The sequence below is a fragment of the Pavona decussata genome, unplaced genomic scaffold (assembly GCF_977016875.1).
Source record: "Pavona decussata unplaced genomic scaffold, jaPavDecu1.1 SCAFFOLD_166, whole genome shotgun sequence".
NCBI lineage: Eukaryota > Metazoa > Cnidaria > Anthozoa > Scleractinia > Agariciidae > Pavona > Pavona decussata.
This window is the reverse complement of record NW_028145577.1, coordinates 370,654-388,171: the sequence shown is the minus strand read 5'-3', so window position 1 is coordinate 388,171 and position 17,518 is coordinate 370,654. Positions and strand designations below refer to the sequence as shown.

The 17,518-nt window shown below is 37.0% G+C and overlaps 1 protein-coding gene across 4 annotated transcripts in view; it reads right to left on the bottom strand.

Moving 5' to 3' along the window:
• Nucleotides 1–17,439, bottom strand: part of LOC146464263 (contactin-3-like) — a 35,059-nt gene extending 17,620 nt beyond the window's left edge. The window contains exons 1-5 of one of the 4 annotated variants that reach the window (XM_085129987.1): nucleotides 10,044–10,573; nucleotides 6,308–6,410; nucleotides 2,469–2,562; nucleotides 1,599–1,895; nucleotides 573–866 (exon numbers count right to left, since the gene is read on the bottom strand). In XM_085129987.1, coding sequence (XP_084986113.1) covers nucleotides 573–866; nucleotides 1,599–1,895; nucleotides 2,469–2,538 — 661 coding nt within the window. In that variant the 5' untranslated portion in view covers nucleotides 2,539–2,562; nucleotides 6,308–6,410; nucleotides 10,044–10,573. Of the gene's footprint in view, nucleotides 1–572; nucleotides 867–1,598; nucleotides 1,896–2,468; nucleotides 2,563–6,307; nucleotides 6,721–10,043; nucleotides 10,574–17,329 lie in introns of those variants that run through there. The other 3 variants (XM_085129989.1, XM_085129988.1, XM_085129990.1) reach the window with 3 other exon arrangements.
• Nucleotides 17,440–17,518: the final 79 nt, after the last annotated feature.

Here is a 17,518-nt window from a genome sequence, read left to right as displayed (position 1 = left end):
TACGTTGTTATATAGCTGAAGTTTTTCCCGCCAAAGCGTACGCTTTCGTTGGCCAGTTCATAGTCACATGCTATATCTAAAAATAGAACTGTTTGCGTCTAAAGTCCATGAGCGTGTAATACTGCAAATACTATGGCGTCAGAGGGTAACGGGAAACTGTTACCCGCTAAGGTTGACCGTTTGTTGTCTTCACAGTGTTTTCATTTTGCAATGCAACTGAAGATAAATAGGCACTGCCATTGTGATTTCTTTGTGGTATTTCTAAAAACATGTAAAATGTTTGACGTGGTACGTATCAGAGCACCGAGAGGTGCTAGAAATAACAATCACTTTTTTAGCGATTACTCCAAAATACACGGTAAGAGCATAGAATTTTTCTAGTCGCAATCCAGTTTTATCCTGGCTACCTGCAGCCAAAGATAATCAATACTAGTTTCTACGCACTATTGGTTACGTTTCCATGGAAACAAGTATGGCATTGCCCCTTTATTTTCCTGTTATAGATATAGCACTGTTAAAATAAGCAAACATTTGACGGATCCAGGGATCTATGTATTGACATCGATAGTTACCTGGTAAGACATTTAGAGAGATTGTTCTTACAATGTTCCTCTTAAGAAACATGTTTGAAACTGTGCACATGTACTGTCCCGAGTCCGCTTTGTCGACAAAGGCAAAATGTAAGTCTCCTTCTTGACTGACCACATAGTGAGTTGACTGTGTTAGCGGCTGTTTACCGTCTTCGGTTATCTTCGCCCAATAAATATCGCGGTCTGGGAAGGATGGTGGAGGCATGCATTTCAATACAGTGAGCTCGTCCTGGTCTTTCGAGACTACCCAGTCTCCTACGCTGAATGACTCAAGGTCTGGAAATTTCAGTGAGAGACATGTTAGCTTTCGATGGAACAGATCGAAATTTGTTTTTTTCTGTGGCCGGGCGAAAGGATAAAACTCCCCACCTCCCATCCACCCACCCCACATACCTCAGAGAGTGTTAAAGCCACGACAATAGAACTTGGGGAATACATAGTACGTCCAAAGTTGTTAATTTTTTGGCCAAAAATGGGAAGTGTTGTATATCTTGTGGAAATTACATCATATTTTCCAAATGGCAAGTATTTAGCAGACACCATCTTGGATTTGTGGACTTAACCTAAACTTCAGTTAAAAACCTAAACTGACCAACCAGTAATCAAAACCAACAGAAGGACGTTAAAATGGTCTAAAACCATGGATGTTGTAGTAAGAAAGTTAACTTTTCGCCCTTTTACCAACTTCAGAGAGCTCAAAAAGGCGAAAAAAAAAAAAACTTAAGCTTGCTACCTAGGCTACGTCGACTAAATTAACAACAGTGTAGGTCTTAAGTTGTATGCCAGAATACAAACAGTGCAATTCGGAGTAAATTTGTGAATGCGTGGTAAACTGTGCAATTAGATCCTTTGTAATGTTTATTTGTTTGTTTGTTTGTTTGTTTGTTTGCTTGTTTCTGGCTGTTTGGCATCTTCAAGTTTGAATTAAGCACGAACGTGACGATCAGACTTCCTTCATCGGCCAAGTGTATATCTTTAGCTTTTCTAGTGTTAGCTCATTGCACTTACATCCAAATCTGACCGCGGCGGTGCTGCTTATTACGGACTGTTTTCCGTTCGACACTATACAGTAGTAGTTTCCCTCGTCCCTTTGTTTTTGTGCATTTTTTACGTGAAGAGATCCATCACTCGACACTTGCAAATCCGGGTCACGTGCGATATCCAGGCGCGTTCCATTGCGGTACCACTCCACTGTGGATCCCTGTGACTTGATACAGTAGACGCTAAAGCTTGACGGCGTACCGGCTATCTTTTTAACTACGTAGTCATGTGGTCCCTGGAGAATTAATGGTTTAACGGCGCAGCCTGTTGGAAAACAATTTATAGTTAAACAACTCCCAATGAGTGTCCCTCGCCTTTTCTGGAAGAGCCACGATTTTTATTCTTCGTTTTGTAGCTTAGGTTTTTATTAAGTTTATTGGTTGCACTTGCGATTTGCCGTTTTGACATATATATGTTATTTATAGATTCCAAGAATTAAAAAATTCCAAAGATTTCCAGTCACCCATACCACAGGTGGACCACCCTCTGTTTGTGTGGTGTAATGACTGTTGCAACTTGAGACTTTATATTCACGCGACACGATCGGTTGATATTTTTACTGAGTAGAGATATTTAAAGGCGACTTTAAATAATAATATCTCTTCTCAGTAAAAACGTCAACCGATCGTGTCGCGTAAATGTAGTCTCAAGTTGCAAACAGTCATTACACCACACAAACAGAGGGCGGTCTTTTTTGATTCTCGATTTGGTCTATATCACATCGCTGTCGTGTTAGGTTTTCTACGCAGTCAGATCAGCCTTGTAGTTATTTGAGCTACTATTTTATGAACTTTTATTTAGCAAACGCGGTAAATAGAGGCTAGAACAAGAACTTACCAACTCTCAGTAGAAGAAGTATAGAAGACCAGAAGGTGAGCCGTAATTTAGCTTCCAAAATGAGGTTCATTGTTACGTATTCGATTCATACTACCTGGATAAACAAAGGAACCTAAGTTAGAGCAGCTTACGCGAATACAATATTTTTACTGACAATAATCATCACTTCAATACTGATTTACATATGAAATCGCTTGAGTTCGTGTAGCCGATTAATGATTAATTTTCACTTGTCTTTTCAAATTTCCCCAGTTTGCGAAAACTTTGAAAATACAGGTGAAAATTAAAATGCGACTTCTAGTGCGATTAAGTGTTTTTAGGGCAAAGTTTTCTTAAAACGATCGAGGTACTTTGTAAAACAGTCAATTCCGGAGAACTTAAAAATACTTACCCATAAGCAAAACAAACAAAGAATTTACCTGTTTCTTAGCTTACTAAAAGAGAAACGTTGATTGTTATATACATATAACAGAGAGAAAATGCAAGTTTAATTCATGAGCAAACTAACAACGATTAAACCAAATGTTAAGAACGAATTCATGGATTTACCCGCCCTGTGAAGCTTTCTCCCGCTGCAAAACACACGATGCCCATAGATGTATAAATAGAAAACGCTACGTCCAAAGGAGGAACTTGCAAGGTAATTTCTTCCACTGAATTTGACCTGCTCCTTCCTCCCATCAAAAGCACACTGTTATGTTGCGTTATCTTTCGTTTCAAGAGAAGCCGTAGCGATGTGAAAACGCTTGGTCGCTATGAATGATTAGTTTTCAACCAAACAGAACCGGTAGGCTTCCAGTTGTTCTAAGTTTTTATTTTCTGACAAAAAAAATTATTTTGCTGTTTCTTGTAAGACACGAAAATTCACCTTTGCATTTTCTTTCAAGCAGCAGCACCTGCTTTCCATGCATTTTTCGTTTCAGTTTGTGTTGTTGTTGTTGTTGTTTTTTAGCACAAACAACCCGGTTTATATGTGGCTTAAAAAAATTAAGAAACCGACTAAATGTAGAAATGGCTCTCAGCTAATTACGAGCGAACGCTCTTGCCGCTCGACCAATCAGGACTGAGTAATTTTGCCCTCGTCAACAAAAGAAAATTAAAAAAAAAAAGATAAATAATGTCCGCTGTCTCGACCAATCAGCATTCAGTAATTTTACCCTCTCCGTTATTAGACTACAAATATTTCCAGCCTTTTCAAAGCTGTTTAAACAATTAAGCCCATTTACTGTAAACAACTCCCATGATAGAAAATGCTCTGAAATTCAAATCATAGACAGTTTTTCATTAAGGCTTTGAGCATTATTTTATTTTATTATATATTTTTTTTATTTTCATGGGTTGATGAACAGTAGATGAATAACGGAAGACAATCATACTAGGCAGAGTTTGGAAAATATGTAGCAATTTAAATGACATTTGTTGGGCTGTTCTTTGTTATGATGTAATGATGAAATTATTGAGAGTGATCATTCATACGTAAAAGAAGCTATTTCAAAGGTCTTTCCTGAGGCGCTATTAATTATGATCTTCTGAGAAGTTCTGATTTAGCTGGATTTGTGGACATTTCGAAAGATGATTTTTTTTCTTCCCAAGTACCTTTAATTTTCCCCGTTTATAAGTGCAAATTCAAAAACAAAAATTAGCATGATTGAAGAATACTTGTGGGAATTGTGCTTTGTTCGTCGCTACTCTCCGTCAACAGGTGCGAGCAGTTTTGTTTCAAGGCTCGTGTGGTTAAACCTGCCACAGGTGCCTCCGTTCGCCTCGCGTGAAGAATATAAATTGAAACGTAGTTTAGTTAAGATAATTTAGTTGGCTTATAAAAGCGATTTTTTGTGTTGCGCGAAAATTGCTCACAGTAAAGCAGTACAATTTATTGCGAAATTAATGCATAGTTTATAAATTCTGCTTAGCGACAATGGCACTGCTGGGCCGTAGATTATTCTAAAAGTGATTCACCTTTTTTGTGGAGTTTATCCATCAAAGTTAAAGGTCTTCGCGATGTAAGAAAGCAAATTATCCAGGAAAGTTGAAACTAGCTCGTATATTTTTTGTTTCATAGAGCGCAGTATACTGCTGACAATTTTGCATTCAGACTTAACCTCACCACTTCATCAAATTTCAATTTGTTTTAAACCACTGAACACACGCTTTTTCTGCGAATGAAAATTAGGCCCCAGGTTTTTATCCTTTTCGTTGTATAGCAATACATAGATAGCAGCTCAAATCCGCGGTTTCAAGCCGGGAATTCTTTGTTTAATAAAACCACTGGGTAGTTAAGTTAGTTACCATGCTCGATATGTTATGTTTGCTTAATGTAAAGGATATCCGTATTTATTTACTATTTTGGAAGCTCGTGTGCCGTACCTGCTGTAATTATCAGAAACGGGCAAACTTGATTAGGTCCACCCGCCAACACTCGTGCACTTTATTAAATATTTTGACTTGATCGCATGAGACGAAGAGTACCGCTGTTTCACTGAATAAAGGGATTTCTTTTAAAGGGCAAACAACCATTCATGAGCGAAAAACAATTGTCCCGTTGCCTAGAAAGCCACATTTGCCATTCAATTTGGAGCCTTGGAAAATTTCTGCGTCGATGTGTGTGTATGTTTTACCTAAAGAACTTATTTAACGACTTAAACTTATATTGCATGGGAGAATAGTTTAATCTTACTTCACCAATGAACTGATAGGAATAAATTTTACCTGAAGAGTTAATTTGTTTAATGTTTTGTCGTAAAAATGCCAAGAGTTTATACAAGTTTTCGCAGATAACACTGAGAGCAATTAGAGAAGAATATTTTTCCCAAGAAAGCACTGACGAAACTAAAACATAAGTTCCGCAAATCAGTTAGTTTCTACTTGCTAAACATTTTAAACTTTAACACGTTTTTAATTTCAAGCTCGTGCCTTCCAAATGTTTTCATAAAACAAAAAAAGTATTCACGCGTGGCAGAAGCAAACAAATTCAGAAAAGTGGCCTTATTTTCCCAAAGTGCGAATATTATTATCCCTAGGCATTCGCTTTTGTTACAAAGAAAAGCCCACTTATTTTGCGTTTTTGTCAGCGAAGGATCTTTCAGTCACACACTTAATTGATATGCAAATATTCATTTCTAACACATTCATTATTGAAAAGTGTCAAATGAATAGAAATTTCAATAGAAAGGCATGAAAGACTTTTAGAAACTTCTCTTGTATCTTTTCACCTGCGCGTGAAATCAATTGATCTCGCTTGCACGCTACGGGAAAACATATCGAATTTTCAACATTATTCGTCAACAATGTTGACAGTATATCTCTCTGGTTGAAGTTTTCTTAAAATTTTTATCGTTGTTTCCCACACAAGCGACAGGAAACAATTAAAACAATTAAGCTCTGGCTCCAAAAAGCAACGATTTTATCAGAGCTAAGAGAATATTTACGGAGGAATATATCAAAGTATTGATTCCTAATTCATCTATAGGTTCTAAGGTGCTTAATTTGTTACATAAATTTTAAACGGCAAGTCATGGCCGTGTGGTTTTCTCCCACAAGAATAAAGAAAGAGAAAAAAAAAAAATCAAAGTTACTTTAATTTGAGTTCTTGCCGAAATTGTTACTTTAATCGCTTAATTTTATCTGGAGGTTCGTAGCCTTGGCTCAATTCAAAACACGAGATACAGAAATACAAAACAGTGCGGAAGGCAAGCAAGAAGGCCTTTGGCGAAAAAAATATTGTAAAGCTAACCACAATAAAGAAAGTCAAATTAGTCTAGTTAAATTTTGCGAGCGCAATGCACAACGAAGTAAGAAATTAAGAAGCATATTCGTGAGAGTTATAAATGTTTACATACCATGGTGTTCGCCGGCAAGATAAATTAAGATTTCTTCCTTCCTCGATGACGGACGGGCTTTGACAAATTTTGTTTTCGTTCTGTAGGAGCAGTGAGAACAATGCTGCGTTGGCAGAATAAAACAAGACGGAGTTAGGCTACTGCACGCGTTTTTAGCAAACGGGTTTGATCGTGTAAAGCTGAACGCCTCCAGAATCAAAATATTATTGTCGTGGAGGGGGTTAAGATATCTTACGTAAATTGTTCTCAGCGCCAGATGTCCCGCCAGAGCTTCGAAGATACATTTACATAGATCAATTAACACTCTTATAAAGATTGATTTTATTTGATTGTTTACACGAACTATGGATCGTTATTACAACTGGAGCTTTCCAGCAAATAGCCTTTCATTTGTGATTTTCTAACAATAGTGTTTATCTACACGTTTTCCCAAATTTTTAAAATCAGTCTTAAAATCACCTAAAAAGCCTCAGATTTATATCGAGGTTTATAAATTATATCTTGTTAATTCTTATTGTACGTTTAATTTCTTGTGATATTTTGGTCTTCCGAAGTTTTTCTTGTGGCCGCTGTTTTCAATAAGTTGTAGCTCTCAATTAGATAATTATTTCGCTCCATGAAATTGAAAGAATCTATTTTTACCTTTTATCAAGGGCTATAGTCATTATTCGAGAGCTAACATGATTGGTCGAAGTCTGTCATTACGAAAGCTAATTTTTAAAGAAAAGTGAGATTTCCTGTTTTGTGGTTTGCAGTAAAAAACAAAAATATAAAAACATTTAAATTACTTTAGCAAGTCGAACTCGCTGTTGTTTATCATTCAACAGGAAAAATTAAAATGCTGCTACATTTATACTGAAAACAAAGACACAATATCGGCTGTTGATAAGAATAATTTCCGTCTTACAGCTTTAAGTGTCAGGTGCTCTTTAGAATTAAATTCAAATATCGCTGATGTTGAAGCTCAAGTTTCGGTTAAATTAGTCGGCGCGTCTGCTTTTTACTTAGTTTACTTTTCAAATAAGATTAATATCAGATTTTGGCTTCATGAGAACAAAGCAGCCGAAGACGAGAGACTAAAAAATAAAATATAGCACTAGCGGTCATCTTTGTCACTGTAGGCCGCAATTATCGTCGACAGCTGCAATTTAACAAGCTTTGAAACATTGGAAGATTGTGTCAGTCCAGCGTGCATGTGCAAGAGAAGCCTTGACCATTCAATTAATTACATGAAATGCGTTTCAATTTGCTGAGCATAGTGAAATGAAGCTGTTGCTGATCTTTCAAGTCTTTGGAAAATCTTCGCTCGACTGAGTCAACAAGCGAGTACAATGATCTATTCAGTGTTCATACGCTAACTTCTATGCGTGGCTTAATACGAAAAACAGAGTAAAAACAAAATAGAATAAATAACAGATCGATACAAAACTTGTCAGTTTTCTCTGCTTGTCCAGAGGTGTAATACGACAAATTATTTCACGCCTTCATGCCTCCGCCCCTGCGCTGTTCCACGACAAATGATGTAACAGGTTCAATGAACGACTCCCTACTCGCGCAACTTGTCCCTACAATCTTATTTACAAACCTACAGCATCAATCCCGCGGGGAAGCTAAGAATATTTCTTGCAAACAGCTTTAATAAAGCTTAAAATTTAAGTAGCGTAACGAGCGCTTTGTTGACGCAGGGAAGCCCAGCATGGTTTTCAATAGATGCATTCGAGGTCGTATTTGAATATATTGTCGCGTGATCAGCATCGCTTTCAGGAATACAAAAAATGATTTGTGCGATTAAGGTATGGGACACGTTTTGTTGAAATTTCGCCTTAATTGTGCGATAAGTAAGGAATTGTTCGCTAAATAGGGGTGAGTTTTTTCAATAACAAGTACCAGAACAGGCCCGTAGCATTACTTACCATTGTTCTTATGTAAAATGTCATTTCTTAGTAGATGATTGACAAAAGATGTCGACGGTGCGAAACAAGTTCAAAAGAATGTTTACATAACTTTTAGCACAGCTGTGCAATAAGACCACGACGTGCAGGTAAGCAGCTGGCAACAGATTCATTTCTAAGTACACTATTTTTCTTTCCTTTCATAATGGAAAACCTGCTCTTCGAAAAGAAAGAATCATCCCATTAACACCATTGTAAGTGTCGATAAGCGCTATTTGACTATTCTGTAATCTAAACGCAAATAAAACATATGAGTGGCTGCAGCATAATCGCTTTCGCCTTCTTAAAAATACGGTTCTGATAGCGAAAGAAAATGCGTTTTGAATTTCACAATGTGCTCAATATTGTGTGTAAAATACGGCGACATATTTCCCGAACGGACCGATATGAAATCGGTATCTACCGTCTATTAAATCCCCTGGTATTGTAATGACCTATTGTAGTTATTGTTAGCATTCCACGCGGTTTTCATGAGCAAATGACTCACCGTGGTACATTACAAGTCTAAATATAACAACCAAAAACATTGCGTATAAAAATACAGGCACGAAGCCAACACAAACGATAAGGTCTTTAAACATCACGTTTTGACGATAATACCAATCGCGTGTTGGGCTTCTCGTGAATCCGATAAACTGCATCTCTGGCCTGCTGTGACATGACATCTCACTGCTGCGCCGCTAATCCCGTAACAATCTATCTCGGCGAATACATCATGATAGCTAACATTTAGCAAGCGAGGGAATTTCACTATCCAGCAACTCACGCCTTTAACTTTTTTGACGCCAATTTTGGCCAAAGAAGCGACCCTTTTTGTTCCCTCCACAGTTGATCGTTTCACATTTAGTTGTTGTTTACTTTCTTACGAGTGCCCTTCATGGGGCTAAACGAATGATAAACACAGTTTCTTGCAAACGGAAATTATTCCGAACTCATGGCGGCACGCGAGTTGTGAACAGAACACCCGCAAATTACACGCTTTTGGCAAGCGACGACAATGCGGTGCAATGCGGTGTGTAAATTGCACCGGGTACCAGACGCGTCAGAATACTTAAGAAATGCGTATACATCACAATATTCGTTGCGTTCTAGCCACTAACCACAAAGCAGTGTTCCTTTTAAATTATTCTAAACGCGATTGTGTTGGGCGAAAAATGTTTAAAGCGAATAAATACTTCGCGGTTAAAGAAGCAACGCAAAGAGTGATACTTTTACGCTTGTTACACACCTGTGTATTAAGTTATATTAGCCCAAGTAGTCACAATCGAAAGAACAGCTAAGTCCCTAGTTATTGCACTCTTAAAAGAATGTGTAAAATTGATTTCACTTTTTACACTGACACAATACAAAGAATACCAAGCAGTGTTGATAGCCGGCAGCGGCTAATAAGATTTAAGAGAAAGCTATACCACAAAACAAGGACCTCTTAACATTTAGGGACAAGAACAGTGAAAAAGAAAACAAGTTTAAAGCTCACAAAGGTGACTTCTGTCCGCCATATAAACAGCAAAGCAAAACAAATACTCGAGCGATGTACAGTACGCGGTAATGTGTAAATGTGTATTAATCCACTTTGCATGTGAGAGATGGTTGAAAGCGCGCCGGTGTTCAATATGAGATGCTTCGCAATGTAACCAAGAGTAAGATCCCTGTTTGATAAAACGAGTTGGCGATATGAGAGTGAACAGTAACGACATTAAATAATCGGCATCTAGACTGTTTAAAAACAATGCTATTATCCTAAGCTGTTATTAAGTCTTCTTACTTGCTTGAAAGCGACTTACCTTACAATTTCTTTTTAAGTACCAAGCTGTAGGTAATGGGGAGCTTGACAATGAAGTGATCGTATCTTTGAATGAATGGCTTGCCGCTTAACATTCGTTGTAGGACCTAGTTCGTTGTGGTGAAGTGAGGTTTCTGTTCGCCCGGCAGGGATGGCACTTTGAACAAAGGATGATTGACAAGTGGGCTATTACCCAACAGTGTTGATGAATTAAAAAAGAATGCAACGAAATCAAATTCACGATCATTTATTTTTAATGAGATTGAATCTCTGTAAAGCAGACGTAAGTATGTTAACAGGTACATTGCGTGTGAGAGCAATTCGTCCATTCCTCATCTTATAACAAATAGGTTATCGTGGCTTTACATTAGTTTCAAACTACAGACCATGTACGAAGCCATTGTTATCTACTCTGGCTTAGCAGCCACTAATTACAAGCCTGCATCTGATAATCGAGGCATTAGCTGTGATTTTTACGGTCTGTTGTTGACCTTAGATTAGAAATAACATGCAATGACTTCCACCCCACGCGTTATTTGAAAAGAATGAGACAAGCTAAAAGAATAACATTTTTTTTTAATTGATATGTCCTCTTATCAGTAAAATATTTTTTTGTGAAGTCTCCTAGTGGACGTCCGCTCATTGTGTGGAATAAAGTTGTACACACATTAATGAGTTTTTCTATCATCAAGTATTTTTAATTCCTCAGTACCTTAAAACTGGCTTTCAGCAAGACAATTCAATTCAGCAAGCCTTGGCACAGCCGCGTCAAACACAGGGAACAAAATGGAAACAAAGTTTGAACTCAGCGTTATTCTAGAAGTAGTGTAAGTTTAGGTTGCTGTATTTTGTTTCTCAAAACTTTGAATATCTGTAATGCGCCCAGATATACAATTTCAGTTAAACTAGAATTCGAACAAGTTGATTTTTAGTTCGTAAACGAAAACATCTAAGGGTATGCGACCATCCAAACGATATCTATCGACTATTCACCCGTCGCGAAGTTTGTTTTCCAGAATCTCTTCAGAAGTAATATAAAAAAAAAAAAATTAGTACCATTACCATTTGTTTTGTCATTCCTTGGCTTGGAATTTTGTCAAGAGGAAGTCCTAAAATGACAGGATTTTCACCAGTTTATTTACTTAGTGAGTCACTAACCCCATCCCAGATAAAATGTCTATGCTAATGAAATGCAGCAATAAAAATGACTAATGGCGTCAGCTGGGCGATGATGTCTGTAAAATGGATTAAATAGGCTATATAGGTAATAATACAATCGATTTAGGATTCCAATATAACTTGATATTGATATATCAAGTATATAGAAAGACATTGACAGTTGGAAAACATCCACTGAATAAATAAGAAAATCCTCAGCAGTGTTATTCTTAAAGTTAAAATGTAAAATGACTTGAGCTCCCATTTTGTAACATATGGATGATTGTCTGGAATCCATCAAACCAAGGGCTTTTTTTTCTTTATTCGTATATTTTTTCTTTACTGATTCGTATCGTACCCACTATGTGAAATGTTAAAGTGGTTTTCTAACTGTTAAAAAACCCTAAACGATAGTTATAATTAATAGTACATAGAACGTGACTCACCTTCAGTGCATGGTAAGCTTTAGATAAATTATGCAAGCATACGTTTGTGCATTATTCGCTTCTTGGCAGTACAAAGTAACCTTCTGCATAATATGTTTTCCAGCAGAATTTGGCCAGAATGCAAGAAAAAATATGTAATATAATTTAAGTTGGTAGAAAAATTAAGAAAACTCATGAAAAATTGAAAACAAATCTGCGTCATCTCTAAGATGGCTTTAGCTGAATGGCACCCGCTTCACATACCTCAGCGGTATCACCATAAATTCAGCGGTTATGAATAAATATCACAAAAATATTTCAAATTTTACCACAAAATGAATGTCAAATACTGTCGTAGCGAGCTTACTGAATTCGAGCATAATTTTGTCACTGGAACAAAATGTGGAACATAAATAAATGATTTTTACGAGTACTACCAGCGCTGCAGGCAGATGCGTAATCGTATCTAAGCATAGTGCACAGTTGTGGCGAAATTGTCTTGGTAATTTTATACAAGGCTTCCAATGTTTCTGATTACTCGAGTTGTCTGTCTGTAGTATTGACGGCCTTCAAAAAGGTCTTTCGTTCACACATCATTGCACGGTTTTCGGAGGACTGTCATAGAGCTCAAAAGCTTAGTTTCACATGTTTCCTCCGACTGTCGGATACTGTTAATTAAAAGCCCCCCTTGGTTCAGGCGGTGTGCACCCCCAAAGGGTGCTGGAAAAAATGTGGAATCGCTCATATTTGCCTCTAGCCAACTGAAGGTACAGCCTAAATATTGTCGATTAATTATTTACGGATACAAGACCCCTTTAGATATCAGGCAATCCCAGTGAATCAGTGGACTGCCCTGTCCAAATAAAGCTTACTCATGTCTTGCCAGTAAGCCAAGTATTTAGCGACGGAATTTCAGCATAAACTTCAGGTCGCGCTCTCGTCATAAAATGGCTTATATGGTCAGATGCCAAAAAAATCAACAAATTTGTCGTTGAAGGTGCGAAATAAGTTAAGGAGTGCTGTCATTTTTAGAAAGCGTTGAATAAGTCCCCTAAACTGTTCTGCAACTAAAATTGGGAGCTAAAAGTGCTCGGGATTGTTTACTTCAAAGGTTTCACCTTATAAACATTTTATTCTTAGACTCAAGCCGTAGAACAAGGTAGTAGAGAGATAGAGCACGTGGTCACGACGGAGTGAAGACGTGTTTTACTGAGCTCCGACAAAAATTGGAAATTTTTCTTATTTAAAATGAAATTGCTTCGAATAATGCTTCATGTCAGGTAAACGTTTAAGATCCGGAAAGCAACTGACTATTTTAGGCAGCCATAAACAACGTGAACACGAACCGCCGAAGGAAAATAGAAAGGTGACGCCGACACACGAAGACGCCATGACTGCTAAAGTGTGCAAGAGTTAAAGTCCATGCGGAACGAACTCACCGGTCAAATAAGGAAACTAAGTGCAGATCTAATTGACTTCCAGCAAGACACGAACGCCAGGTTAGTCAAGATAGAAAGTGCAATGTCGAAAATTGACGAGATAGAAATCCTGAATAACAAAGCTCAAGTACTTGACGAAGAGGTCGACCGAATTAAGGTTTCTTTAACCTCTACGAAGTCTACGGTTGAAGCGATGGACAGCAAAATGGAAGACTCCTTTAAAAAACTTCAGGAAAGTAACAGAGAACTTAAGAATAAACTGGAACACTTGGAAAGATACTCCCGCGACTTCAATATTCGCCTGATAGGGGTCGAAGAAGAAGAAGGTGAAGATTGCATGACCATTGTTTTAGACCACTTCACACTTCTTGGCTTCGAAGAAGCTCACGGAGAATTAGAAAATGCTCATCGCACAGGAAGAAGACAGGACGGCAAACCCAGGCATATTATTGCAAAATTGTACGCTAGACCATTTAAGAGGAACCTACTTCGAGCCGCGAAGAACCCACAGAATAAAAACTTGCTTAATGGAGTAAGATTAGTCGAGGACTTTACACCCGGTGATTTCGAACTCCGTAAGAAAGCTCTACCGATGATGAAAAAAGTTTTTGAAGAAGGCAAGAAAGTACGTTTTACAAAAGGCAAACTGTTAATCGACGGTAAGGCTGTTCCGGTACAATAATTAGATTAAAATAGACTAAACTAGTATGAAGCAGCTATTATAAAATATTATACTATTTGTTTTGGATACACTCACTTCGGAGCGAAGCTAAGATCAGCGTGTAAACAACGCGCAATGATAGTGGCCAAAACGCTAGCGACGCTTGTGCATTGCTGCACATCCGCGAATTTTCAAAATGTGTGCCTGCTGTTTTTCATGTTCTTTTTCTTCCCTTTATTTTTTAATGCACTATACGAACCAAATTATTTATTTAATTACCTCAAACACCTCAAATCGCAGTATAAACATTAGATCTACAATATTCATTTTAGCGACTTGCTATTTGTTGATATCCATTCTCTCTTCAGAGTATATATTTTTTATTGTATTATCCTTGTTTGCTTTTATTTGGTCAAATGATTACGGGTAAACTTTTTTCACTAAACATCAGAGGCATCAGCAACTTTCGAAAACGAAAAACAATTTTCACCTGGTACAGAAAACAAAAAGCAGATATTATATTTCTACAGGAAACTCATTCGACCGAGAGCAATGAAGCCCAATGGAAAAGGGAATGGGGCGCCCCATTCTTCTGCTCCCACGGGGCTAACAACGCCCGTGGGGTTGCGATTTTGATTCGAAATAATTTTGATTGTATCGTTGAACAAAAGGTAGCTGACGCATATGGCAGATTTCTCATACTGAAAGTGATACTCAATGGTGAACAAACCCTTCTAGTAAACATTTATGGTCCAAACAGAGACAATGAGTTAGTTGCCTTCTATCTCTCGCTATTGCAGACTATTGTGAAAAATGATTTTGATACTATTGAAAATATTAATATAGGTGGAGATTTTAATTGTCCATTAAACCCCACAGTGGACAAAAGAGGTGGTAACCTTTTCCCAAGGCAATCTGTAATTAACACAATAGAAGAGCTACAATCAGAACTAGATTTACATGACATTTGGCGCATTAAAAACCCTACGACACGTAGTTATACATGGAGTCAATCGGAACCCCCATTTTTTTTTCTAGATTAGATTACTGGCTAATTTCAAACTCTCTAGCGGATAATGTTTGTTCGGTCGATATAATACCCTCTATCAAAACAGACCATTCCGCAATCCTAATAGAATTTCAAGGTGTTGATGCAAAAGCTAAGGGTCCTGGGATTTGGAAACTTAATTGTTCCTTGCTGAGCGACGAGACTTACGTTGAAAAAATAAATTCTTCAATACCTAAATGGGTACAGGAAGGTGAGATCGATCTTGAAGACCCGCGATCAGTGTGGGACTGGGTGAAATATAACATTAAAAAATATTCCAGACAATATTCAATGAATAAAATTAAGGAAAAGAAATTGGAAGAGCAGAAGTTAAACAAGGAATTTAAGGAAGCTTCTTTAATTTTTGAAAATAATCCTTCTCAGGAAAATCAAGCGATTTTAAATGTGCTTCGAGAGCGGATTGAAAAATTGTATGAAGAAAAGGTTGAAGGTATAATCGTAAGATCACGGGCACGCTGGCATGAGCACGGTGAAAAGAACTCCAAATATTTTTTCAACTTGTGTTAAATTACATCCTCTACACAAATGACCGTCTTTTTAAAATAGGGTATGTATCAAATCCAAACTGCACCTTTTGTAAAGAGCATCGAGAAACTATTCATCATATCCTATTTGAATGCTCTTTTTCCAAGCATTTTTGGAATTTGGTGTCCTCTTGTATATTAAATAGGCTTGGAAGTTGCGAGTGCCTCTCGATACGTGACATTATGATAGGCATTCTGAGGGAGGGAATGGATCTGCTTAACTATATAGTAATTTTAGGAAAAACGTATCTGTGGACCTGTAGGTGTAAAGGAATTAACCCCATCTTTAATCATTTCAAGAAAATTTTGGAAATCAAATATAAAACAGAAAAATACATAGCCTTTAAGACAAATAAAATCCGCCAATTTAAAAAGAAATGGGAGATGTTTGAGGTATTTAATTTAATCTAATTTAGTTTAATTCTGATTTCAATTGTAATTTTAATTAAAATATGTTATTGTCAGTTAATTTAGAAGCAGTAATTTTAGATGTTTGAGGTATTTAATTTAATTTAATTTAGTTTAATTCTAATTTCAATTGTAATCTTAATTAAAAGTATGTAATTGTCAGTTAAAAAAAAAGAAAAAAAAAGAGGCTAAATACTCCCTCTTTCCCTTTTATAAGTTGGGTATTTTTTTTTTTCTGGAAACCTAAGTTAAGGTCCAATCTCTTATTAGTTTTGTAATTTCGTCCCTTTCTTTACTTACTTCTTTTTAGTTAATTGTAATTGTAACCACTTGTAATTGCCATTGCACTAATAAAAGTCAATTTAAAATCAAAAAAAAAATAAAAAAAAGGTAGATACCTGAAAAAATTTAGAAGACTTAATTGTTTCTACCAAGATTATTTTTACGAAGGTCATGGCGTTTATTTTCAAATGTATATGTTGTGATTTACCACAGCTTATATTAATGAGTGGACGCATGATGTAAGCGGTATATATATGTTTTGAAACTAACGATATGATCTTTTGAAACGTTTTTTTAGTCCATTCCATTAGAAGAAAGTTAATCGAAAGCTGCTTATCATTAACTAATCATAAGGTCATTCCGGACAAAAATGTCAACAAAATTTTGCTGCAACAAACACAGTTTGTAAAGCCCAGTTTCTGTAGTTTTCCTTGCCACGTGCCAAAAATAAGAGACATCATTGCGTTCGACAGTATACCGTGATATAAGTAAAAAAATCAGTATGTCAGTTGTAAATATACATGTTTATTCTTCACAGCCACAATCAAACCTCTTTGGCTTTGAGCGACAGCTCAAACATTTCAACTATGAAATTCCCACCCCCTCCACTAAAGGGGCAAAGGGATGCCCAGTTTCATGGAGATACCCAAAAGGAGAGTTTTGATCGTAAATCATAATACATGTCCTTATAATTGAAAAGCTTAGAACTGAACTGCCCTCGAGTGCTCTTTACAGACGCTAACTGTTGATAGCTTTGGCCTCAAAGGAGTGTTTGTTTACCAAATAAAGTCTATATCACCCACATGAACGTGATAAACTTGAATTGAATGGGGAATCGACACACAGCTTGTAATTCGAGTGGCAAGGTAAACATGTTGGGGTGAACTGCCGATATAGCAATCTGTTCACCAAAGTAAACTACTCTCACGCTTTAAACGTCGATCGCTGATATACATAGGTTTTACTTTAGATTTGCTTAAATCGAAAAAACCTCGCAACTGGAGGCATTAAATCAAAGTTTCTAACACTTTACTTCAATAGTGCTGTGACGATGCAAATGAGATGAAACTGCGTGTTGCGCAGTTACTGAACTGAACTCTGTGGAAGATCACTGATATACATAGGTTCTGCTTTCGATTTGCTTAAATCGAGAAAAACTTCCAAGGCATAAAATCAAGGTTTCTAACACTCTTCCCCCTATTAAACTTCCCTATCTTATGTTCTTCGCCAAATAGACTTGTATTGTCCCTGCATGTGTTTCGTCAACCTTAAGATCGACTTACGCCTACTCTCAATCGTCACTTAATTCTCTTACTCTTACCTTTTACGATGCTCACTTTTTCGTCGGCTGTTATCTACTTCAATAATGCTGAGACGATGCAAATGAGATGAAGTTGCGTCTTAAGCAGTTACTGAACTAAACTCTGTTTGTGGAAGGAAATCCAATTAAAACAACTGGAATGTTCTTTTAATTGCGGGCCAGGCCTATCAGGTGTAATCTTAAACGGAA